At 39.0% G+C, this 26680-nt stretch overlaps 1 protein-coding gene across 1 annotated transcript in view; it reads right to left on the bottom strand.

Annotated features, from left to right (window-relative positions):
* Window positions 1-668: 668 nt before the first annotated feature.
* LOC150084395 (cell adhesion molecule Dscam1-like) overlaps window positions 669-26680 on the bottom strand; it is a 326343-nt gene continuing 300331 nt past the window's right edge. The window contains 2 exon segments of the mRNA XM_090375201.1: window positions 669-872; window positions 7376-7500. Coding sequence (XP_090231327.1) covers window positions 823-872; window positions 7376-7500 — 175 coding nt within the window. The 3' untranslated portion in view covers window positions 669-822.

The raw sequence follows: 26680 nt of genomic DNA on the forward strand, positions 1-26680 counted from the left end.
CGTGGCAAGTATTGTTGATTATCATCGTGGAGCTTAATAATATATTACAACAATGAGGAAACAAAGTGGGATCTACAACAATACTTGCACGCGTCTGAAACTACTATTGTTGTAGATTGTTAATTTCCACACATGCACGCGCTCAGAGCCTCGTGGCGATTATTAATTTTCATCATCGTAGAGCTTACAATAATATATTACAACAACGATGAAACAAAGGCTGATCTGCAACAATACTTGCACGTGTCTGAAACTACTATTGTTGCAGGCTGTTAATTTTTCTTACTCTCTAGTATAGAGAATTGTTTTTTCTAGATCCACACTGGCACGTTTTACAGTTCCTCTGGTTATATAAGGAATTAGGAGGATAGAGAAATAACACCATCAGGAGTTCTCCTATAGTATACAAAGGAGTACAAAGTTCACGAATTATCCCTTTATTTCCCCCACAGTTCTTGAAGCTCGATGAAAATACATCACACGGACATCCAAAGAAACCTAGCAGGAGATCTTATAGATTCGTTGGAAGAAGATTCGGAAGAAATGGACGAGGCACGCTGACCTTTGACTAGTCCTTAGCGGAAAGGCTTGAAGCGGCCGTTCATGTGAATTAACTCCGCAGTCGAAGCTGAATAAAAAAAAAAAAAAAAAAAAATTGGACCAACTGGCTAACTGACGGAGCTTGCCAATTATCTTCTGGATGTTTTCTTCGCATCACTTTCTTTTCTTCTGTCGTCGACGACTTTAGCCGGCAGCGGCACGGTTAACGAAGGGAGGGACGCTGTGTAGGAATGACCTTGATGAGAATGGACGCCACCCTCGTCAGCACACAATGACAGATCCGGGGTGACCGAAGCCTCCAGGAAGTGCTGCTGGAAGAAAAAAAAAAAAGTCATTGTACTAGACACAAGCGATCGATAAGCCACAAGGAAAACCAGGCAGGGAAAAAGACATATTGATTTTACGTCGTACGCACACGCACGCACGCACACACGCACGCACACCCACACGTGCCCGTAACAGAGAGAAAGTAAGAGAGAGAGAGACTGATAGTGCTCTGACAGAGGTTGCGGTGTCAATCTGGATGACGGGCAGTGAATGGAGATGTTACCAGCCTGTGTGACCCTTCGGAAACATGTCGTCAGCAAATGGTCGCTAGTTATGTACAATATCGGAACGTTTTCCTGCGCTGCTATGTGCACGCGCTGCAGTGCCTTTCATTTTTGTCCTCTGAATAGATCTTCCTTTTTTTTTTTTTAATAATAATATAATAATAATGTCTTTTTTTGTTTACTAAGTGAACTTGTAAAGGTAGTAAAGAATCGATCCAAAGAGAAGTCAATAATTTAATTTATCAGGGTTTTTAAGATTTTGATTTTTTTTTTTTTTTTCACCTGGCTGAATGTTATACAAAGACTGTTATTATTCTTGAATACATGGCAGTAGTTGAAATGTTGTTGGCGGTGTTTACAGTGACATCTTTTGAGCATGCGCACACCTAATTTTAACTTGTTCCACTCTGATGGAAAGCTGCTTTGAGTGATTACTTGTTTTTAACGACCCGAAAAATGGGGAAAAAAAAAATATTCGACTTCTTCGCCATGACAATGCGCTGTCACATGTCACTTGTATTTCGACAGTTTTTTTACCCACAGAAACATTCCCATCCTGCGATACTTATTCGCCTAACTTATTCACTTAAAACGGTCCATACGGAAGGGGCTAATTCACAACAACATCCACTTTATTTTTTATTTATTTTTGCTCTTTGTTGCGGTTGTGTGTGTTAAGTTCGTATAGCATATCAAATAGACCGTAAGAATCGGAGTTTTGCTTGTGAAAAACGCTGATTCGGACAGCAATCGTAACCGCTCTGCTGGGCGCGAGGGCATGCACGTGGATGCAGCGTTGGATAGCGCTGTTTCACGGTCTGTAAGCAGTAGCACTTACGGATAACTTTTTATACTGTGGCGGTAATGAATCAGATAAAGAAAACTGGCAGACTTAACTTTAATTGAAATTTTCTTACCTAATTACGGGGATGTTCGAGTATGATCAAACTGCGGCGTGAAATCTCATTTACTTGTCATAACTTCGAAGCAGAGCGCATCGGCGTAATTAGCGAAAAAACCGCGTTTCTTATTAAGAAGTTAACAGAATTTAGTAAGGAAGAAGACGAGGGTACGTTAATAAGATGTGTACTTTTATAAATTGTAGAAGGGCCAAGAGTTCTTCCCGAAGTAGATATGGAAAGAAGTAGGCTACGCAAGAGAGAAGACCAGGATCTAATTTAAAAGAAATAAATCCTACTTCATGCGGAAGCATTTTGAAAAACCGATATCAGCATTCTCCGAGCTTAAAAAGTAATGGAAAAAATGACCTCCCCTTTGCGAACTGCATTAAAATGACAGCCCTCTGACAAATTGCCCTAAAACAAATTAAAATAAAATATAGCTTCCTACTAATATTTATTTGAATTTGATCGAAACTAAGGGCTTCCGTTGATCGCTGTTTGGCCCGAATGTTTGAACTTTCAGCCAATGGCCGGTTAATACATTTTTATTGCTTTGAAGAAAAATTCCTGGTAGTTTGGATTCAACGTATTAAGTCATTTCATAGAGCAGACGTTTCTTCGAGCATTCCTGTAGCTGATTTTCTTAATAAATCCATAATTTTTAAGTTATCCGCGCAGTTGTGATCTAAGATTAATTCTAGTCTTAACGCTGTTCAGTTTTAATATAAAATTCACTCTGTTGTTCTCTTTTTGAATTTCACCATTTCATTGTTAGATTTGAAGCTAATTTTTTTTGTTGAATTTTAATGTGTGATTGCGTTTTTGATTGTTGTTTTAATTGTTGAAATTATCACAGTAGGCTCATTTTGTTTTAATTAATAAGACTGGTTTGCTGTTTCAATTGTTCAGTTTCAGTGATTTTGTTTCATTGCGAGGCGCATTTTTCCGTTTTAATTGTTGAGTTTAAATTCAACAATTAGAACAAAATTGAACAATTAAAACGGAAAGAAGTGCTTTAAACAATTACAACAGAAAAAAATTCGTCTCAACAATTAAAACAGAATACCGAAAATCAGCTATTAACTGTGAGCCAGATTCTGTTGTTTTAACTATTAAATTTCAGTGTGATTTTGTTTCAGTTGTGGAAATTAAATATGGAACAGATTTTGCTGTTCTAATTGCTCAGTTTCAATCGGTGGAGGATTTTGTTGTTTTTATTGTTGGAATCCAATGCGTTTACAGTTTTACTGCAAATTTTGCAATATATTTTAACTGCAATTTTGCAGTTTTAATTTTGGATTTTTTAAATTGTTGACAACACTTTTTTCTATTTTAATTGTTGGATTTTTTAAATTGTTAACAACACTTTTTTATATTTTAATTGTTGGATTTTTCTGTTTTAATTGTTGGATTTTTTAATTGTTGGATATTTCTGTTTTAATTGTTGGATTTTTTAAATTGTTGGATATTTCTGTTTTAATTGCTGGATTTTTTAAATTGTTGCACCACTTTTTTTCTGTTTTGTGAGATTTTTTCTGTTTTGATTGTTGGATTTTTTTTCTGTTTTAATTGTTCAATTTCAGTTAGGTAGGTTTTGTTTAAATTTTCGAATTTTATTGTGTGATCTATTTTGTTAATTATTTCGACCAATTTTCTTGTTTCACTTGTTGAGTTTCATTGTAAAGCTGATTTTGTTTAGTGTAAGATTGATTCTTCTGCTGATTAGAACATAATATTCTGCTGCTGCCGACCTTAACAATACGGGCTAATCTACTGCGAATTATTCTGGGAAATCGGAACGTACCCGTGTCTCTTAAGGATCGCTAAAATGCAATTCAAGCTTCATTAAATTGTTTTCCAGGTTAATAACCCGAAATCCATGCGGGTGAAAGTCAAACACCCAAAGTCGTGGAATTAACAACCACCATACTGACAATTTCTAAGAGATAAATATTAGCTACGCTTCAACAGCGAAAAGGTCACCGAAACATCCATCTGAGAAACAACTGTGTGTCCTTTTGAAAGTGACGAACGTGCTCTCTCTCGCGCGCACACACTCGAAGATATACTGAATATTGAGATAATGCTAATAATGCTGTCGTACACTAATTACAGCAGAAGGCAATCACGGACTGATAGGCGGACAAAAGTTCTCCCAATATCTCTCCTCCTATTATCGTTTATCTTTCAAGTTATAATTCTTTGTGCATACACATCACGCGCTTGCATTCTCCGTCTAATTACACGATGTCAAGACCAGATGAGGCTTTATCCAGCTAACGGGCACTGCCCGTTCCTGAATCTGTAGATAATGGCAGCGTTATCTTAAATGATAAATGACAAGTCTAAGTTGGCATCTACGGTTGATAAGGTGACGAATATCTGTCACTCGGCTTTCTTGGATTCTTTCGAAGAAATGTCCGACTGTGCTCGCGCGCGCTTTTATCGAGGTTTCAATCGCTCATTAGTTGCAGGGGCATACGATTAAATGTTCCTAGTTTATCGTGTCCCAATGTCTGCGATGTATCACCGACGGATCTTTCTGTGATTAGGAACGCCACTAGTAAGGGGGAGGGATATACTTTCCATTTGTTGGGGGGGAGGGATATTCTGGCCTATCATCGCTGATTCGGAAAAAAAAAGAAGCTCAGTTGCAATCGGGACAACGTTCAAACCTATTACCGTGTTCCTCTTTACACTTAACGACCCCCACTGCGCATGCTCAATTTAATGAAAGTTTTTTGTTTTTTTTTCTCGTAACCCCGTGAAAATCTCTCTCTCTCATTCTACGAGCTCATAGTGGGGTAGTTCTTGGTTAGAATGACCCGAACTACTGAAATGGCATGCGATCTTCGGCTCTTAAGAACATTGCCCGTAAGCTAATGACACGAAATCACCTTTAGTTGCCGTTAGTGGCATCTTCGATTTAACTGTACTCTCTGGAAGGAGGGCCGTAATCGAAGGAGAGTTGAAGGATGGTTTTCGGATTTATTTGCAAGGGAAGTAGTTGGACATTGTTCACTTCCAGGTTCGGTAGCGTGTGCCACAATGGGAGCATTCGCGATAGGGCGCTGCTCACAGACAATGACTACAGCATTAAGAAGATCAAAGTTTGGTATTTTCTCGAGGGGGGGAGAGAAAAAAGAATGGTATCATAGAAGAAAGATTAGGCAATATATTTACGCGTGGAAATTCGGATGGATATGTCTATATAGGTTGATTTCGGAGGATTTGTTTAAAATTTAGCTTGTGGGTTATTAAGGGGGTGAGGTTTCTCAAATACTGTTGCAATTCTTTATTCTGATGACGCAATAATCATAATGGTAAACACGATAAGCAGCGACCTCTACAATCTAAGTTATATGTGACTATCATCAATGGATTTTTTTTTTTGGTCAATGTCTGATATCTGTATTATTAATCTGGATTTTTAATCACAGTTACTTTTTGGAATTATAGATTGGAGATGCCATATTTTAAAGATAATTGTCGTCATACCAGCTTTATGAATAGGAGAAAAAAGTAAATCGAGATAGCTTTGAAATGGAAGTGCAGAACATCTCCATGTGCATTCTAATATCGATTTACTTAGGCTGCGTCATCAGCCGATATTGTGAAAAGCACATTTAGCCCAAATGCCCATCAGCTCTCATAATACTCCGCAATTTTGAAAGGAAAGTCAAGATTTAGTTGGGCAATCGGTTTTAATGATTGGATATCGAAGAAACTGCCAAGAAGACAAAGAAGAATATTTTTCTCGAAGGTTTTCCAGGAGTGGGAGTGCAATAGCACACGTCCTTTGAGTAGACCAGGATCCAAGTCCCTAAGTGCTAAAATATGGTCGATCTGCCAACCACATACTGGACCAGCATTATGGTCCATTCCCTCAACGTGACTTGTTAAGGTGGCCGCCATTGTGCAGTGGATCGGAAATGGCTGCAGATTTATTTATATATAATTTCGCTTATATAATTATCATAATTAAACTACAGTAGTAAGGTATACTATCGTATAGATAGATGGGAGAATTAATAGAATGAAGACAAAATTGTTTGGAAGAAAAGTTAGCCTTGTTGGGCCAATGACAATTTGTTTTGAATTGATTTTGATCATCAATGTACGTTATGGATTCAGAAATCTGTTAACCGATTCAGATCTTTTGCTTCTTAGCTTTGTTCATTAGTAACGGCACTGCTTATACCAACTCCCCTTCCTCCGAAGAATGGTATCTCCCAGTGTCTGGAAGAACACCGAAGATTAATTCCAGTAATGGCAACTGTAATTTTCACTGTAATTTAGATTGCATCTTATTACAGTAGCTATGGAACGTTGGGTTAAGATATCCTCAGGGCTCGGACCTTATTGGACCTCAATGACCCGGGTTCAACCTATTCTCAGGGATTTTTATATGCGTATTCACTTCGATCCCAGCGAAGCCACCACCAAGAGCGAATAAATATTTTAATTTGGATAATTCTGCTTCAATTTCCAGCCGCATTCCACTATTTGGCAAAATATGAAATCCATTTCGGTTTTGCATACCAAAATTGAATAACCGAAAAAGTATTTTTTATCGATATTATTCCTTGGGGGCATTGCAGACTCAAAGGATACCGAGGCAAAGCCAGAGATCGATACTCATTCATTTCAACTTGTTGCCATGTCAACAGAAATTTACTTCGAATAAACACAGTCAGATCAACTCAGGAGTTGAATGATACATTTTTTTTCTTCTATTTTGGTAACTATCCGAAAATGAGATTAGATCGCCGGTGTTAGAGGATTGGTCTTTGGTGGGCGCAACGCAATATACTTCTTTTGTAAATATTTTTTGCCTTTAAGACGTAAAGGTGCTTAAAAAGTCGAGGGCAAAAGAAACTGTAGCGTGCATTTTATAATAGACCGCAGTAAAATGTACTCAACACTAAATACGTAGTCTCCTGCTTCCCAGAAGAAACTCTAGAAGAGAAGTGTAATCGGAGTAGAGCCTATGGAAAGTCTAACCAATTACAGTAATGTGCATCTGATGTTGTCAAGGAGGCAAGCGTACAGGGTTCTAACAATGTCGAGGTCTGAAGAAATAACCAGCTTTGCGTGCGCAATCGTATATTTCTATAAGCAGCTTAGAAAGTTTGCTTTTCGTTTGCCTGGAGGGAAAAAGGATATTTTAACAAGATGTAATAGGACGGATGTGTGTTTTCAAAGGACATGCTAACGGCAGGGCACTCGAATGTTAAGATAATCACAGTTAAAGTGGCAGGTGAAGAACAATGAAAATTCAGCTGAGGGCGAAGAAAAGAAAGATTAGAATGAGAATAAAAAGGAGAGAGAGAGAGAGAGAGAGAGAGAGAGAGCGCTTACCACAAATATTTCTGCTCCTGTCCCTGTCACATTCTGTTTCTGAAAGTTCCTCTGGGTCAAGGGATGGATCGTAATTTGGCGTTTGACAGAGTTCTCCTGGATGCCTTTGAATAGCCTCTGGATCACTGTAGATGCAAGAAAGAAACATGAGAAGAACGGGAAAAAAAACGAATTATGTTCAGAAATTAAATAATAAAAAAAATTCATGAAGTCCTTTTGGGATTTTCGCTCCATCTCTCCCTTCTAAATTTCTTTCTGTATGCTAAGGTTAAATCATTATAAAAATAAATACTTAAAATTAGGCGCATTAATCCTACCATCTGAATTAATATGAATTGACAGGGGTTCGATACTACCTGATCGATAAATAAGGTATAACAATGATGCCTTCCGTGCACTGACCAGTTATGCCAACGAGGTCTTTCGTCGTCGCTGGCATCACCTGCAACTCCCGAACACTACTCCTGGATTACCTCCTCTAGACAGCAACTGATACCCAGCACCGGAAACTTCCAGACATGAAACTGCAAATGGCGGAGAGCCCTGTCGACGCCGCTCCGTGATTTTCCATTGTTACGATCCTGGACTCTTTAATTTGAACTTTACCTATTCTCTTTTTCCTACCCACAGTCTTTCTCCAGGACTCTCACAACTGCACCTAGCACTCTTCCTGCTCCGTTTAGCCTGGGAGGATGCCTACGCTCTGTCATCCTCGCTATCTTGTCTGTCTTCCACTTTCCTGTCTCTTCTCCGCTCTTTCCTTGGCTCTCCCCACTCTCGCTCCTGCAAGAGTGTGGACGGCCCGTCAGATGTCTTTTACTCCCTGGTCCGGCTCCTCGTGCCAGTGGACGGATGCTGGGAGGCTCCTTCCTGGTGATCGCGCCTCCCAGTAACGAAGAGGCCAGTCAAACAACACAAACAACACACTACTCACACATAACCCACACTGACTGGCTTTGCTATGTTAACAGAGTATTTAACGCGGATTTGTGGGAAACCACGGGAACCGCATAACAAAAAACACTATGTCCACTATGTCTACTATAAAAATATTTATTTATTAATCAGGAAGCATTGAAAACTGGGGCTAACTATACAGGTTCGAAGACTGTTCCCTGTGAATAAATTAGTTTTCTGCCCTGTACAGTTAGTCCCAGCTTTCAATGGTTCCTGATTAAGCTCGTGGACAAGTTGAACATGGGATCCAGAAACGCAGCCATTATCCACTAGTGCAACTGTGGGAGTTTGACTTACGTGTTGTAATACGTTGACCAAAAATTCTCGTTAACAACTCAGTCGTATGTCTCATTAATTCCACTATGTCCTGAGGGAGTTTAGCTCAATATCTGACCAGTCATCCATCAGGATATTTGTCAGCTGCATTTTGTTGTTGGTAGAGAACTGTCCTTTCGAACATATCCTTAACATTCTCAACTGGACTCAGATCTGGAGAATTAGGCGACCAGGGTAGATGTTGAAGATGTGGGAATAATAAATCTTTATTGAATTTAAGTAACAAACCTTCACGGCCATTATTCAAGAATTAATTTATCTGACACCAATGAATGTTCCTCAAACCACTCAGATAAAATTTTTGTACAGTGGACAGTTGTATTGCCGTCTTGAAAGAATCCATCAATATGGATGAAAATTAAGCAATGCAGGTTGGTCGATACGACAGAAAGATATTCACTGAAGGGAATACGACCTTTGACGATATGAGAAGACCCAGACTGTAGCAACAGAACATACACCATACCGAGATGCCATTTTCAGCTGCTTGAGCGATGGACGCGAGTTACTCTGGATGAGGTTCATACCACACTTTCACCTACAACTGGCCAAAATAGTGTAAATCGAGACTCGTCAAATGATATGATTTTTTTTCCACTCTTCCACAGTCTTCTTGGCATTGGTGGCACCACTCCAGTCGAAACTTTCGATGTTTTACAGAAAGAAGTGACTTTCCTATAGACACTCGACTACGAAATCCCACATTCTTCAACACTCGCCACATTTTTGTGGTCTTGTTCTTGGAATAACAACTTTCTGGCTCATCTTTTCCTTTTAGAGCTTCATTCTTCTTTTGTCTTCCACTCATTGTATACTTTGGCATGGACGCTTTCAATACACCAGTGATCTTTTGTTTTCTGAATTGTGGCTCCTGGTAAATGTTCACCAACAACATCTTATTGCAAATCGGAAAGATCACCTCTTTATAACCATGACCGGATCGAATAATGAACACTAAGGAAGTGTACATCATTTATCTCATATCAAGGAACTTTTATCGGATACCAAGGAACTTGTGATCATACCACGCGACAATGTCCATTGGCATATCGTACGTTTAATTATCTGTTGCCATCTACAAAAAGTTTCTAAGATTTTAGCCAGTGAGTGTACATAAATATGCATCTAGAAGACATTGCACTCTGATGGTCAGGTTTTTCGTGGTGCCAACTACAAAATTATGATTAATTCTTTTAAATTATAAAGCTTTGAGTGCATTTTTATTTTTGCTGAAATACTTCACCCCGGCCTGACCTAAATTACGATAAATCAACTGATATTATAAAAGGCAGCGTAGAAGCACTTCGTTCAACGGTTTTATGAAGTCTGCTTCCCGTTCGAACCTCCACGGTCCAGAAAGATTTCGCCTTTGTGAACACACTCACAACAATACCAAGCGTGGGAAACGCAGCAGCGAGTTCGTGCTCCTAAAAAGCATCTCTGCTCCAGTCGTAGTGGTGGTTACAAATGGGTCCTGAGAGAGGAGTTTAGAGAGGGGGAAGAAAAAATCGATAGTCTTCAAGGTAAGTTGGAGAAGATTGGTTTTTTGTAAAGCTGTTGATGAGGTGCTTGTACACTTTCCTTTCCACTTCGGTTTGTTTGCCTTCGTCCATGATCGCCCGCCTAAATTGCTGCAATAATTCATCAGAATATTGAAACATCGATACCGAAGGCAGGTGAAAGGAAAGGTTACGGAAGATGCGAGGATATATTTCTCATTTTAAGGAACTATTCTGATGTTCACGTCTGTTCCGTGCGTGCAATTCTGGCTCCCTTCCTTGCCAACTGTTTTGATCCCGGGAAATGCGTGGCTTTTAACTCTTTGCTATTCAAACCGTGAAAAATAGTCAAGTGGCAATTGAGATACACGCGCTGCCATTGTGTTTCTATGGAGATTAATACACCATCTGATTGTGATGTATGCTTCCAGATTATTTTCTACTTCCTACTGGAGTTTATTGGACAAAGGCTTAAATATGAGTGCAGAGGAAGTTCCTGAAATCAATAATCTCCCCAATTCCCGGGGGGTTAAAGTATTATCTTTGAATTTTTCCCAGTAGTTGTCCATGCCCCTAAATTGGTTTATGTCCCAACTTGAAAATTTTGGCATTTGAGCCAAGAAATATAACAAAAGAACTGTCATTTCAATCATCTTGTGCAACAGTGCAATTTTAATGTGGTTAATGTTACTGTAGCAGTGTTAATGGGAAATCCTTGAGCATCCTACTCTCATTCCGAGTCTTTATGACTGCGATTGTTCTACAAGAAGGGACCACTTGGAAGTCAACGTTTAGGGACAATGCATGACATATTGAGAAAAATAGATCATTATCTCACTTCTCTTCAAGAAAACTTGGCTGCTGATGGTATATGCAGACGCCCTCCACATGTTTGAGCTTGTTTTATAGTAGGACACATTTACTTCGAATAACTGCAATGAAGCATTTGTACACAAATGTTACCACTACTTTTTGAACAACCCTCGTATTTCTCATAGAGCTTTGCCCACAAAGAGTGAAAAGAAGGAACTGTGTAGAAAAACTAACGAGAGAGAGAGAAAGAGAAACAGACAGACAGGTAGGCAGGCACAGGCTAATCATTTATTTCGTGGAATGGCAGCACCACCGTACAACCGAAGTTTCGGCGAACTACCGGCAAATGGCAGAAAGTTGTTTAGTGGTCGCAAAGTGGCCTTGAGTTAAGTGCTGTCACTGTGAACGGTTTGTGAAGTGTGTTTGGATAATCATGACTGATCCTTCTCTCATCACCAGTCCCTTTACGACTGAAATTTCTTCACCGCGCATCTCAAACCGTGATAGAATTTCTCTACACGCTTTCACGCGGTTTTATTTGGGATCAAATGATGCTGTGGAATCCAACAAGCACAGATTCACATTTTAAGGTGATCTGCAAAAAATCGCGTGTCACTTCCATGTAACTGATATTCTGCTGCCTAAGTGATGGACTGTGAGCCCTCGTGAGTGACATAGTGGTTGAGTTAATTGGTCTCAGGCGAGGCTATCATGGTTTTTATTCCCGGAAACTCGGGTGTTTCGTCCAGCAAAGCGCAAATCGACCGCAGAACACACAGTTTACAGACACACCGTAGACGGCGCAACATGGTCCAAGTTGCTGACGCGTTTAAAACCCTACACCAACCAACCAAAGATGGAGTCTGATTCATTTGTCTTCAACCAGAATCTCCTGGAAATTTTGCAATTTTCTCTGGAGTATTGGATGTCCCAAATTCTTGGTCTTGTTTCATGTACCTGTGAAACTTGAAGCTGCCACTTTTCAATCACTTCTCTCCATAAACCTCTGACATTTCTTTCACAATCTGTAGCACTCATTTCATGTGGAACTCAATATCGAATAACAAAACGTTGCACAGTATTCAGATCTTCCATCATTCAGCTCTCTATACAGCTCATGATAACAGCAAGTAAGTTAAGGACACTTTTCAACTGCCAGACGTGTCAGAACTCTCCTGTCATCTACCAGCAGGAGGAAGAATAAAAAGAGCTATAAGTGATAATAAAGTCGCAAGATTATCTCTGTTAAAATACTGCTACTGTGATAACTGTGCGCTTTATATTTAGTACACAGTAGAAGAAGATTGACTTTTTTTTTAAACTAAAAACTCACTCTAAATTCCTTCCTCTGTCTGTCATTTAAATGCATTCATGCTTGTAATATTGAACAGGGAAAAAACGTGTCCATTTTCGTTCTTAAGAATCCAAAATTTCAGTCATTTCACTCTCTCTGGGTGCACGGGCAGATAGGCAGATAAAGAGATAATATTTCTTTCATCTTTCATGGACGCCGGGCCATCACTCATTATTTTCGTCGTTTAAATGGGGCCGTACACAAAACACAGACCTCAAAATGCGATACGTGAGTGCGGATGATGATAATCACGTGCGGGCGAGCAGAGGTAGTGGAGACTGCGTGCCATCCGTGTGCCGCTTCCATTCACAGCGACAAGATCTTCGCACATTCGTCCGGAAATCGGTGCTAACGTCCCCGCCTACCCCCTCCTTGTACGTCCTGTGTCGCCGTAAATGACAAAAATTGGAGAGTCTGACAGCCAAGATTTATGAAAGAAAGATTTATGATTTAATAGTGTCTGCATTGGATGTCCTCTGCCGGCGTTGGCTGTAATCCAGACTGTGGCAATAGCGGAGTCTTGAAAAAGCTTCATTTGAAGGATAAGGGGTCACATCTTTGCCTTGGCTCCGGAGTAATAAATTCTTTCTTTTCCGCTTGGCAACAAGTGAGATAGCTGGAAGAGGAAAAAATGCTATCAATTTCAGATTCTTCCAAGATAGCGGTATACGACTTTTACTCTTTTTTTATTCGGTTATTTTTAGCGTGGCGATGAAGCTCCTATTCTGTGAACATCTCGGTGACAGGCGATACAAGGTAAGGGAAAAGACAGGGATATTGAAAGACAGGTCAGAAGCGTTTGATATCAGAAACCTGCTATACAGCTAAAGCATCCCCAGGATGGGGTTTTGATCGTGGAAATAAAGGCGGGGTTCGTGAGATGGTGGAAAGAAAGAGGATGGAGAGCTGATGCGGAGAGGGAGACGGTGACAGAGAGATTTCTTTGGTATTTTGAAATTTTTGCATTCCGTTAAATTTGTTTATATCATTTTAACTCCAGTCGATTCGTATTCGATATCTTATTGCTTTTCTTTTAGTGTCTCGTGTTGCATTGGAATCATTTTACTAAGAAGATTTCCAATAGTTCTCTTGAGAGGAAATCAAACGATGCAATAATTTTTCAATTTACAGAAAACGTAGATGGAAAGTATAAGAATTTGTAGGATCGATGTGCATTTTGTAATTCTCGCAACTAGCTTAACGATTATAATCACTGTCCTTTGGTACAATGTGGAAAAGGTTGAGTGGAATCCGGTCTTGAGTGGAGAAACTTTTATGGGATTTCTTCCAGTGTAGCAGAAAGGCTACGATCGCATGGTCTTTTATCCCGTCCTTTGTGAAGCGTTGGCTTGGATTTTTTCACGAGATTCACAGTTCATTTCTAAAATAATTTAAGAAGTTATGGTGCCAGCGATTGCTTAGAAAAATAGGATTAAAAATGTTGATTGAAAATGTTCATAAGATATTTTGAAAGATGAAAAATATCTTGTGAACAATTATAACTTTTTTCTCAACTTCAAACTGCGTGGATTCTATCTTTAGAGAAAAAACACTATATCGATACTTCCTTGTCTGTAAAAGAGAGAACTTGGATGTCTTATCTACTCAGTTTTATGACGCTAAGAAAATGGTTATTGCAGACATAACCTTCTTTTCCCATTCTCATTGGTGATTTGAAGACTTCTAAAACTCGTGTAGATTTAGGTTTTATTAGGCTCAAGTGCCTCTTAGAAGTGAACTTTAAAAATACTAAGCACTCCTTATTTCGTATTTGTAAGTACCTTTGGGAAAATGATAAGGAAAAATAGTATGATCAAAAGCCCGAATTACAAAAGTACCGTATTTACCCGTGGAATTTTCCTCACACTCACTCTCGGCAACAATCAGCGTTATATCAGAGGATGATGATATATTAAACAAGTCATATACAAAAGTATGTGCTAATTACAGTAACTTTGTGAAGAATATAAATAGCTATTAAGTTTTAAAGACAATAAATGTCCTTCCGAGTTCAACTCGAATACGTTATCGTACTCTAATAACGAATTATTTAAATAAGCAACCCCATCCCGAACTTAAAATATACTTTCCCTCCACTTTCAGCATTTGGTGAAATATTAAATTTTAAACTTTCCCTTTTTCGTTTATTTTTTTCCCTCCTTCCCCAACTGAGATCATTACAAACGCGAGGTCTGGCGCCATAGATCGCATTCTTAGGCAGCAGCCCCGTTAATTACCAATGTAAATGAAAGCGTTAGTGTAACCCGTCTCAAATTACCCTCGCACGAGGCCAATGTAGTGACTTGGACGCCCTACTTCTGTATCTGAATTAGAGCTATGCCAATGCGATGGACATTAGAATTAATTTACATAAAGCAGAGACAAAGGCAATGACCTCAAGTTTTTGCTGGAGCTTTTGCAATTTATCTGTAAGATACTAGACACGGATCTTAATTAGATTACAAACCTAATCTCAAAGGGTATCACCTGCATTTAGCGACATCTGAGGCAAATGTTTCGTACACCGTGTCACTGAGATTAATAACTGTTCTGTTTCTTACTGCCAGCGTTGTTTATTAGATGGATAGAGCTTAACATAATTCTGTTATGAGTTCTTTTCTTGACCTCAAGTGTGTTTGAAACCCTTTAGTCACGCATTTCAAAAGGGTTACTTTTTTAATAGTTTAATAAACTAACAAAACTCTAAATTACTTTTTCAACATCTACTGAAACAGATGTGAAAGCTTGCTATGTTCATCCTACAAACAGTCCACGTTCATTGATGTACGGTTTCTTGCAGACAAGGATTATTCTGCAATTACGATGGTAAATCAAAAAGTAAAGGCAGTTTATTTTTTTGTTAAATTAAGAAAAGGAAAATATGCAAAAGTTTTAATATTACTCTTTTATCTAGTCCCTTTACTTCTTGAAAGACTTCAAACCGGTCCACAGACTTCTTAATTTCTTCTAAGAAAAACGTTTTGGGTTCTTCATGAAGCCACTTGCGCACTACTTCTTTGAATTCGAAATCATTTGGAAATCAATGTCCACGTAATGTTTTTTTTTTTCAAAGTGCCAGAAAGCGATAGCCTGGAGGGGCAAGGTCCAGAATGTATGGTGGGTGAAGGAGAAGTTAAAAATTAAGTTTTTGAATGATTTTATCGATTCAATGGCTAAATGAGGTCGGGCATTGTCATCAGAGCATCTTTTGATAACGAACTTCTTTAACTGCCAGTAGAAGGTTTAAGTTTAACATTGGATTAAGACCACATTTGGAGAATTACGTGGATCTAAGATTCATTTCGGAATAAGGGTTTTTTTCCCCTTGTTCATTAAGAAACTTGAGCAATTCCGTGTAGCTGACTTCTTAAGCATCTCTTTCCTATCGCCCACTCTGCTTTATAAAAACATTTGATTGGTTCATTTGTCCAGATTCGCACTTCCAGAGATATCTGATACTATCAGGCGACAGCACGTTTTGTTGTTCTTTAATGCAATCGATAAAATCCTTAGAGATCAATAAAAGTAGCCTTGCCTCGATTGCTCTCTCGATGGTCGATTACATATCCTATTGTGTGCTGGGAAGCCGGAAGTAGCAGTGATTCGTCACTGACATTATACAGATGGTCGCATTTATCCAATATTTTGTCACACAAAGATGTGGAAAGTGTTTCGGATAATACCATAGTTGTTCGTTGCCATGTACTTTTTGGAACATCGAAACATGAGATCTCTTAATGGATTCAGTTGGATGTACCATTTTTCACTAGAGGTGGTTTTTCAAAAATGTTTTTCCATTTTAACTATTAACCAAACCATTATCCAATGGCATTATTACCTGGTACAAAACACAGTGGCATCCGCTGCCTGTTCTTTCTTCGTCCATTGAAGTGTATTCAACAGGCAGCGGTTGTCTCTTATCACTGCCCCCTTTTTGGTCAGTGATTATAAACTTAGATGGAACCCGAACCTTCTGGGTCTCTTTTCTCAAGTTTTTACCCCTCTTTTTAGCGTAATGTGACTCTATAAGCAGCTCCATTCCAAACAAACCGGATAATGGCTTTTTGGATTCAAGGACTTAAATTAAAATAAATCCTTACTTTAAACAGAATATGAATTTTTCAACCACTATTAGTGAATCCTCTACTCAACCAAAGATTTTCTACCATCTTAACAACGGATACATTTTTTTTTGTTTTTAATCGTGGTGTTTTCGTAGAATATCTGTAACTTATTGTTAAAAAGAACATTTTCGGTACGGGAAACAAAGAATGCATTCCCTTCTGTATACTTAAGAAAGCAACTTGGTCCGAAAATCCTTCTGGGTTTCCAAAGAGTATTATAAAGCTTCTATCCTGGCCATTTCTTTGGAGACTTTTATGACGAAGGAAATTTATTGCCCCCAGATACTTGAGACTTAATGGATTTTCAAAGGATTACGGAACGCAGGGTTCTTTTTATATCGGAACGGCAGGAATCATGCGTACTCACTTCTGAAGGAAATAAATAAACGAAGTGGTCTGTAAATTAATCCGAGTAGCCGATTGCAATCTTTTGTTTAGTATATCGCCAAGTTGAATACAGCCAGATGGGAAAAACATTTCTTTTGTTGAGGCTGATAAATGAAGGAATCAAATGGATTCCTTTCTTGAAAGGTATGCAGAAGATTGACATGGAAAGAGGAGGCAGGCAGAATTAGTTTAATGGATTTTCATTTCTATATTTGTCCAATTAACGCCCGTGCATTCGAGAATTTATAAAAAAAAATATTTCTAAACAAATTAATTTTCGTGCTTCTCTAACAAAGTATGGATTAATCGTAGATGAAATATACTTGTGAACAAAAAAGGATAGTCAGGTTTTCACAGTCTGTAAATCGAACTGAAATTATGCAGATAGAGTGATTGGTTGAAACTCTTGTCGGCGCATGTGTGCATCATTTCGATGCATTCAAATGTGAAGAGAGTAATGAAGTAATCTGAGCGTGAATCAAATAGCTGGACTGCACACACAAATTACGTATTAAGGCCACCAGAGAATTAACTCATCTGCAAATGTGTAATATGACCATAAATTGCTTGTGTTCTCTGTCGATTTGCCTCTTTTGCTGGACGAAAACCCGAGTTTCGGAGGAATTCGTGGGGGAGGCTTTGCTGCTGTCCATGCCCGACACCGACTAACTTAGCCACGGAGTGTAAAAAAAGGCCAAAACGTTTCTCGTGTACTTTACCGAATTCGAACCCGGTTTCTTTTTCACCCTGTGTTGGGAGGACGTTGATTAAAACTACTGTGCTAACGGCTCGGACAATGATGACGCGTAGGAAGGTTATCCTCTCACGAGAAGATAGCGTGGTTCCTGGATGTATGTGGGACATGTATTCATTGCCTACGCAGTTCCGGGCATTCCCCAACAATTCGCCGATGTCATCGGTGTTGCAACATTCCTGCATAGCCAGTCGTGTGTTGTGTGGCTAGCATTATGTTCTGTTATTGTGTTGTATAACTGCTTCTGAGCAGCCAGCCGGCAGAAATTCACCTGGAAATTCGCTGGCTGGTTCCTCTTCGAGATCCTAGGGTTCCAGAAGGCATGCACTAGGAAAAAAAAAACTCTGAATGGGATATAGCTTGAGCCAGTGAGCATGAGTCGGTACAACAACCGATCGCTTAATTTTTTACCTTCCTATCCTAGTTCCTCGTACACCCATTTGTGGATTCATGTTCACAATTGGGCGATTTAGGATTAGAGGGCAAAAGCGAACGATCGGTTGTTGAACTGCCAAAGGATGGCTAGCTGAATAATTTTCATTCTACACCATATCAGCAGTGTTCCTACTCCTGGGAATCCACAAAAGAAAGATACACTAAAGTGGAGAGGAGGCGAACTCCACTTAGAGGATAGCATTGTGAAATATCATCTGAGGAAAGGGTCCGCAATTCCCGTGGGAGGGCGAGTGGCACCAAATCCCAGTGTAAACATTAGATAAGAAACTTCCACTTGGGTGGGAGGGACCACCCAGGTCAGTGAGGAGCTGCACGGAGAGGAAATCTTACTCAACGACACTGTGAGGAAAGGTCTGCCGTCAGCTGAATATTCCATCTGTTCGAAAGGTCCAATTCAGATCACCAAAAGAAAGAAATCATGGCTTAATAAACTGGATAAAAATCCTTACTCAAGGCGTGGTTAGCATATCCCATGCCGGGGTAGAAGAGGGCTCCAGCATCAGCAAATAGAGGGAGTCACCTAGCAAAGAAAGGAGATCTCATTAATGATGAGGGTAAAGAAACCGTCATGAGCAAGACACTTATCCAGGTGGTGGATACCCATCTAGGCCAGCAGCTGGCTCGATAGGAACGACGATATGAACCCTAGAGAATTCAGTAAAAGACTCAGTAAGGCATTAAGATATGATTGGGTTTGGATCAATATCAGTAAACACCTAGAGGGTTGCTGCAAACGAAAGAACTGGGTGCCACGGGAGAGCACATAGCCAATTGTAGATTAGATGAGGATGAAGCGCAGCCAGTCTGGGGGTTAAAGTGAAGATCGTATTTTAAAAAGAGCAATAGCAAACGTGGAGAAAGGCAGGAAAGTGACTATGGACCTAATGAGATGGTATTCGTGTTGAAGAGTGGGTCCAAAACTAGCATGACTTGCATCCGAAGATTCAAATAGACGTTGGAATCATGAAACAGATGGTTCCAGCTCTTTGCTTTGGTGCAGCTGCAGATAGTGTCTTCGATGAGATCACGCTCCATAATTTTGATGGATCAAAGTTCGATCAGAAGGAAGATGGTTTGCAGGTTTGATGCGAACCATATTCTCGTGGAGTGATTTACGAAGGATACCAGACGAATAAAATTTTTGACGATGATACCCTCGGTTCTCTCCTTCCATTTGATTTTTCAGCCTGTTTCCGGTTTTGTCCAGATGCGTCGCTCCTCTTGTTTAGAACAAAGCACGATACCCCATATTTGAAACACATATTGGATATAACCAGTTACGAAAAATGAAGAATCCTAAAGAATTTAATCATTATAGACCAATTTAAATTATGTCTACTCTCCTGAAATTTTTGAGAAGATAATGCTCCTTACTCTGATTCAACATTGCTTTGAGCATAGCCGAAAATACTATGTCCCCCACATACCAATGGGTGACACAAAGTCGTTTCGTATTTGTTGAAGGTTTCATCAAGACATGATCAATAAACACGAAACTGTGGGATATGCTTTTCAGAATTAAAAGGATGCTGGATAATAGGCTTCAGTTGGATGCAGTGATCCTTGATTTGAGCGGCTTATGATATGGTTCGATAACGGCACTCATTAATATTTTGAGTGGCTGTTTTAAGATTAAAGAGAACCCACTCTGCACCCTTATGGCCATTTTAAAATGCAGAAAATTTACCATCGAGTCCTCTACGCGAAAAAAGGAGTACCACATGGGGGAACATTATCTTTAATCGTTCAAATGGTAGAATTAATTACTTCACAGTGATGAACAATCACGTAGATCCCCTCTTCCCATTGATTAAATATTATCTCCGTTATTATTTGCAGCAGCCCTAGAATATACCCCAATTTTTCGTCATACACGGTTAATTTTAAGTACTTCACTAAATAAAATGATACTAGAAATATCTCAGAAGTCAGAGACAAAGCTTACAAAAGACCTCGGGAATCTCAAAGATTACAGACATCTCAAAGTTTAGTCTTAAATTTGATCCAGCATGGAACCTAAGTTCTAAATATGATGAGGATTTAACTTTCAAACGATACTTTGCCAAGACCAAGCTAAAACATGCACTGTGATGTGAGGGATCAAACAAGAGCTTGTGGGCTCTAGAAAAATTGATGCATTTGCATAAGAATTTACGGCAGGATAAAATAACGTGCTCCTCTCTTGGGAAACGTAGATTTAAACAGTGGTTTTGAAATGGTTTCACTCAGCACTATTTAATTTTCTCCTCGTCCCTCTATAAAAGGATTGATTTCGGATAATTTTAATGTATTAAAGAATTACCCGTATTGTAGTTGGTTCTAGCTGAAGTACGTTCAACACCAGAGCAACTAAGGTTATGAAGTGTCCGTATATTTCTCTCCTCTACATGTGTTCTTTGGTCTGTCTGCTGGATGAACCAACAACAAGTCTCCCGGGAGATAAAACATGCAGCCCGAGACCGACTAACTCGGTAACATTGTGAGAGCAAACCGATCAAAGTTCTTTTTGTCAAGACTGGATTCGAATCCAGGCTTTTTAGACACGGTGTCAAATGTTATTGTTGGGTTTTCGGCACATCAGAACATAGGCCATATTGCCCCATATATAATATGTCTGTAAATTGCCCGTGTTCTATGGTCCATTTACTGTTCCGGGAGAGAAAACCGTGGAGTCCTCGACTGAGACCTTCTGAAAAAAGACAATTTCTTCACGTAATTGACTCGATTAGAACTCTTTATCATTCGGTGTGGGAGAGGACAGAGATTCTATCAACTCGACTGCTCATTATGACGGTGTCGGTGTCTTTGAATAAATATTGCGATACTTCCAAAGTGCGTCGTGGGTTTATCTTTAGTATTGTTGATTACTTTTGTAAAATAGGATTGAGTACACTTCTGTCTCGAATTTCAGATGTACCGAAGTATTACCAGGAAGAAGGATGGCCACCTAAGGAATTCAAGATAATCACTAAACATGAAATATTCAACTTGGAGTTATTTAGCTAGACTTATCACCCTTTCTCCAAATTCGTCTTAATACAAAGTTAGTGCTGCTTCTTGTATTGTTTAGACGAAGATTTCTCCAGCGAGACAAGATTGTACGAATTATAATTTTATTGAATCGCGTTAGTTGTACGAGAAATGAAGAATAGAATTGTCAGAATATCTAAAGCAATTATTGAGATTTTGTTAAACACGGTAAATAACTCCGTGTTAAAATTCGCATTGTCTAACAGCATCAAATGGATCAGATGTGTCTTTCCAACGTTCGTCTATTATCCTATAAATGGGAATTGTTCCAGGTGTCCTGACTAAAATAAACACCCAGTGTATTACGTATAAATGGCATATAATTCACATGCAAATAGACAAACACACAAACCAACTACAACTGGTAAACAAATGCTTCCCGGAGGAACTGCCATACAAATTGAAGTTTTCCCCCGTGAGACTCTGATGTCCTTCAGCCTCATCAAGGGTAATTTGGAAGATAAATTATCTTCAAGAAGCTGGATGGAGAGACGACCTTTGTTGTTAGAGTTCTCTGCAAACACTGGTCTAATTGAAGGGAGAAAGCGGATGCTTATTGGAATGAACGAGCACTGGCTGACTTAATACATTGGCAGCCCGATGGATATTAGGAAAAATTAAAGAAGGCAAGGAAAAAACGCGATTGGAGAGGGCTTTAATAATAGCCGTTGCTTAATAATTTTATAAGCAAACAAAATTTAAGGGTAATAGTCGTTGTCAGAAGGAAAAAAGACGATATTTTTGCTATATCTTTCTTCTAATCAGGCTATTTAGGTACTTGAAACGGCAGTCGACATCAGCCAGTGTCTGCTTCAAAAACTTGCTTAAAAAGTTCACGGTTAATTAAAGCAAATTTAATATCACTAGAGGGATAAGTGAGTAGAGGGCCGTGTAAAAGAAAATGCACGCATTAATGAGTGCTTTAAAATGAGGCCCGGTTTAATGTTTTCTCTGTTCTCTTGTCCTTTAAACTTCATTCACGTTTTCAATGAATTTGAAGAATTTAAACGCGCGTGGATTGAATGAAATACTGAACAACCGAATGAAAAAAAAAAACAAGAAAAATAATTTTGAAAAAGTTAAAGACTGAGCACGTTTTTGACGTTAACTTTTACTTTAATAAATTGAATGTTTTTATTATAAATTTTTCTCTTAAATTCTTTTATCCGATCTCATCCTACTGCGAAACTTAAGGATAAAATGTATTAGGGCTTCATTTTCTTAGCACTTTGAACTTTCACTCAATGGCCGAGTTAGTCTATCTTGGTCGCAGGTTCTAAGTTTTTCATCCATAAAAATTACTGGATGAAAAACTGTATATTTGAGATAGAAAAAAGAAAGAAATACTTCTAATTTTATGAAGTCTTAAAGACATGTTGAGGACCTCCAACTATCAGCAGAAACAGTCAAAAAGAAAGGAAAACAACTGTCATATTTGGGCAACCCGAGAATGATCTCATCTACCCATATGTATTATGTTCATAAATCGAATGTGTTCTCTGGTCAATTTGAACATTTTGTTCGATGAAAAACCTTTTGGAGAAGGGGAAGCTTGCCCTCTACGTCTGACACCGGCTAACCGTGCCAAGACTGTTTTCACTGTATTCCATTCTATTGATGGATAAATCCTTTAAAGTGAAATCTCACTTTACGTAGTTAACCTGTGGCTCCCCGACTAATATAATCGAAACTTTTAAAACAAAACTATATTTTCCAAAAAAATCGTATAACTTCCTTAGAAACACGGTTTGTCGCTTAATGGTACATAATCTCTTAATTAAATGTCAATAAGTAAAAGGAACGTTCCAGATGCATACAACATCAAAGAACACCACCGAACCAGAATAAAGCAAAACATCAATTAGTTGAAGGAATCAGATAAGGATTTTAAGAGGGTATAGTAATTAATCTTCTAAAAATTTCTTCGATTAGACCAAAAGAATTTTAACTGGTTGTACGCAAGAGTCATCTAATTGAATAAAGTATCGGAAATAAAATTGGGTCATTGGTTCTCTGATGAATAACTTCATTTTCTCCCCAGTACCAAAGTAACGGAAGCTGCTGTTATTAAACTGAAACTGAAATCTGTGTTCAGTAATTTGAATCACGAATAGCACAACTCTCGGCGTCTATACTTTTCCTTGTAAAGACATTTATGATTAGTTCCACATCTCGCTGTAGGGTGGTCCAAGAGACTAAACCGCCGTTTATTTATTGTTTACGAGTTCCCCATGATAATATAGTGGTTTTTCTACTTGGCACTTATTTTGGGAGGTCTGAATTCGATTCCGTTCTACGCCTGGAGGGTTTCCTAAAGTCCTCTTCAATCGAAGCTGTAGTTGACCAATCTCAGTAGAAGAGATAAGATTTCCCGTCAGTTATTTCGGGTTGTTCCTGCCCATGAACGCACCTTCAACAGACCTAATACACTTATACGGATATAAATTTTGGGACCTGCTAATATTAAATAGTATCGTTAAGACACTTAAGATTTAGATTTATGAGGAATCAAAGTAGGTACTAAAAACGGCAAATAACATCCACATATATATTCTCTCGGTGATATACACTGAGTGATCACTGAATTATGACCACCTACCTAATACTTCGTAGGTCCTCCTTTTGCCCTCAATACAGCAGCTATCCGACGTGGCATTGATTCAACAAGATGTCGGAAGCGTTCGGGAGGTATGGCCAACCAATCTGTGTATAATGCGGTCAGCAATGCAGGTATGGAGGTGATTGGTGTATCCAGACGCCTGATATGCCTTTCCATAGTGTCCCACAAGTACTCTATGGGATTGATATCGGGGGAAGCTCGGAGGCCAATCGATAATTGGAAGTCAGAACTGCGTTCCTCAAACCATTCCTGCACAAGAAGTGCACGATGGCTCGGCGCATTGTCATCTTGGAAGATACCATCGCCATTCTGGAAAAAGTGTAACATAGTGGGGTGTACACAGTCAGCAAGCAGCTGACAATAGTGGAGACCAATGATACGTTGTCCCACATGCACCAGGGGTCCAAGTTCCTGCCAGCGAAACATGCTCCACACCATACAACCGCCTCCACTGCCTTGCACTTTTGATACCGTGCATGATGGATGAAGAGCCCTCATGTTGTTGACGGCAAATCCGTACACGACCATCCACGGCGTGGAGTAAATAACGTGACTCATCCGACCAGCACACCTTCTTCCAGTCTTCTAACGCCCAACTTGGATGCTCTTTGCACCAGGCGAGTCTTTTACGCCGGTGAACCTTGGTTAGGAGAGGATGCTGTAGGAATCGTCTGCTAGTATAGCCCATACGTGCGAGCATGAGACGCATGGTCATGCCAGAAATTGTTTCGGGTTGGCCCATGTTATATTGAATAGTCAACTCTTCAACAGTGCTGCGCCTGTTGGCCTGCACGAGTCGTCGGACCCGGCGCTCACCTCTAACATCAACCTTTCGCTGACCTTTGCAGTTTTGCCGTCGGGTCGTTGTTTGACCATTTTGACGCCAGTCCTGGTACACTTTAACTACGGCAGCTCTCGAACACCCCACCAGTTCAGCCGTTTGGGAAATCGAGGCATCAGCTCGTCGAGCATCCACAATCTGTCCTTTATCAAAGTTCGATAAATCCTTCCGTTTACCCATCACGCTCGGAATTTTTCTACCTACTGAACCACTGACACCTTATCTATGCTACGTAAGTCGACTAATCCGCTCTCTCGTACCTCACGTGGTAACGGGTCGCATTCAGTTTTCATAGGGGTGGTCATAATTCAGTGATCACTCAGTGTATATTAGATTAGCAGAAAAACGACATAGTCTTGGAATGCTTTTCAGTAAAGTTGAAAATGTTCTCTTTAATTTTTCTAGTAAATGGGAGATTGTTTTAAAAAGCAAATTCATTGAAATAACTCTATAGGAAATAATTTCGCGAATTTTCAGGAGATGGCGATATTAACACATTTCTGCGAATACGTCACATAGTTTATCGAAAACAGCTTAAAAAGTTTTCAGAATTTTGTCTGCTTTTCGGAGAAAATTCGTGGCGTCATTCGTTCAGGGATAAGGCACGCCCTACATCGATTTTAAGAGAATGAAAAAATGTCTCACGAAATGTATATGTTCTAGCTGAGCCAGATTAGTTGTTAATGTAATATGAGAAGCAAAACTAAGTTTTATTGGTGCAAAATAGCGAATATAACACTCCAAAATCAGTGAAACTTGACGATTAAACCAGTGACAATAATCGCTTAGTTTGTCCTGTTCTTTCAAGATGAATGGTACTGTTGTATTAAAATCAGTAAACAATTTTTCAAGTGACAGACTACGTGGACACATCTCTTTTTCAATATACGTTATTTCTTCTATGTATAATCTTGCGTGAAAGTAACATTCAACGCGTAATAACACTGCTACAAAATCATCCCAACTTCCAGTTACTGTTTGTTGTTAATATTCAATTGTTTTAACACGTGGTGCCATCTGTTACTCAAGTTTACGTTATTTTTACATAAAATATTGTGTTCCTGTTTGCATTTACTGCATATATCTCTCTTTGCAGCATTTAAATCACAATATATCAATCCATGTTCGGTGTACTGAAAGCTGTTCTTGAAATACCGAACTTGATTTTGTAACCAATTTTATACTAGCATTGCTGGAAGTTAGTTGATTGCATTTCAGACTGTTTGCTACATTATTTTTTATGCTGTTATATTTTGCAATCTTGTAAATATTAAATAAACAACAGTAACAAAATCTACAAGCATCTGGTGAGTAATATTTTCATTTCAAATGCCTTTACACTTCAGGGCTGTAATTTATTTAGATTTTTATCCTTCAAGAATTCATTGGAATTCTCCGATAAATTCTTGAAATGTTTCCAAATAACCAGTAAGTGGGTTTGTATGCATGGTTCATGCTAACTCTGTAGTTCCTTCTTTGTTTAATAAAAAATGAGAAAAACTAGAAGGTACATCTGCTAAATAAATAATAATTATCAATATCTTTGATGTTGTGGAGCTACCACAAAATTGGTGAGAGCGAATTTGAAGAAAACGATCCTGGAAGTTCATTTAAGTATACGTTTAATAATTGATGCAGCAAATATTTACCGTGGTGCTTTTTATAAAGTGTCTTTAATATTTACAAGTCCCAGACAGTCTTGGTTTATTCAAAACAGACAGAAATACTTGACATTTAATTTCAACAGTGGTGCCAACTTGACAAAGTTCAGGAACTGCAAATTACGTCAGTTAACCCAAGGTGGAGTGGGTGGGGACGTACAAATTAAAATTATGTAACGGTTTAAGTTTGAAATGACTCTATCCTCGCGCAGGTGGGGGTTTCTAATAGCCTCGTGAAGCTGATCACCGTACTTCAACTACCACGCCTTGCATTACGCCAAATTAGAAGTAACAACATTCAGAATGACAACTACATTACCACTCATTTCTTAAACCAACGCTGGCCTCATTTAAGTCACCTGCGGTGCTCGTGTATTAAATAAAAACGAATTAACTGGACTAACCGACAGTCTTGCTTAAAGATATTTAAGTGAGTTTTGCTGGGAAATAAAGCTCACCCGAGAGCTGGCATG

Source organism: Mastigoproctus giganteus, chromosome 6 (assembly GCF_048544385.1).
Source record: "Mastigoproctus giganteus isolate SK-2022 chromosome 6, ASM4854438v1, whole genome shotgun sequence".
Taxonomy (NCBI): domain Eukaryota; kingdom Metazoa; phylum Arthropoda; class Arachnida; order Uropygi; family Thelyphonidae; genus Mastigoproctus; species Mastigoproctus giganteus.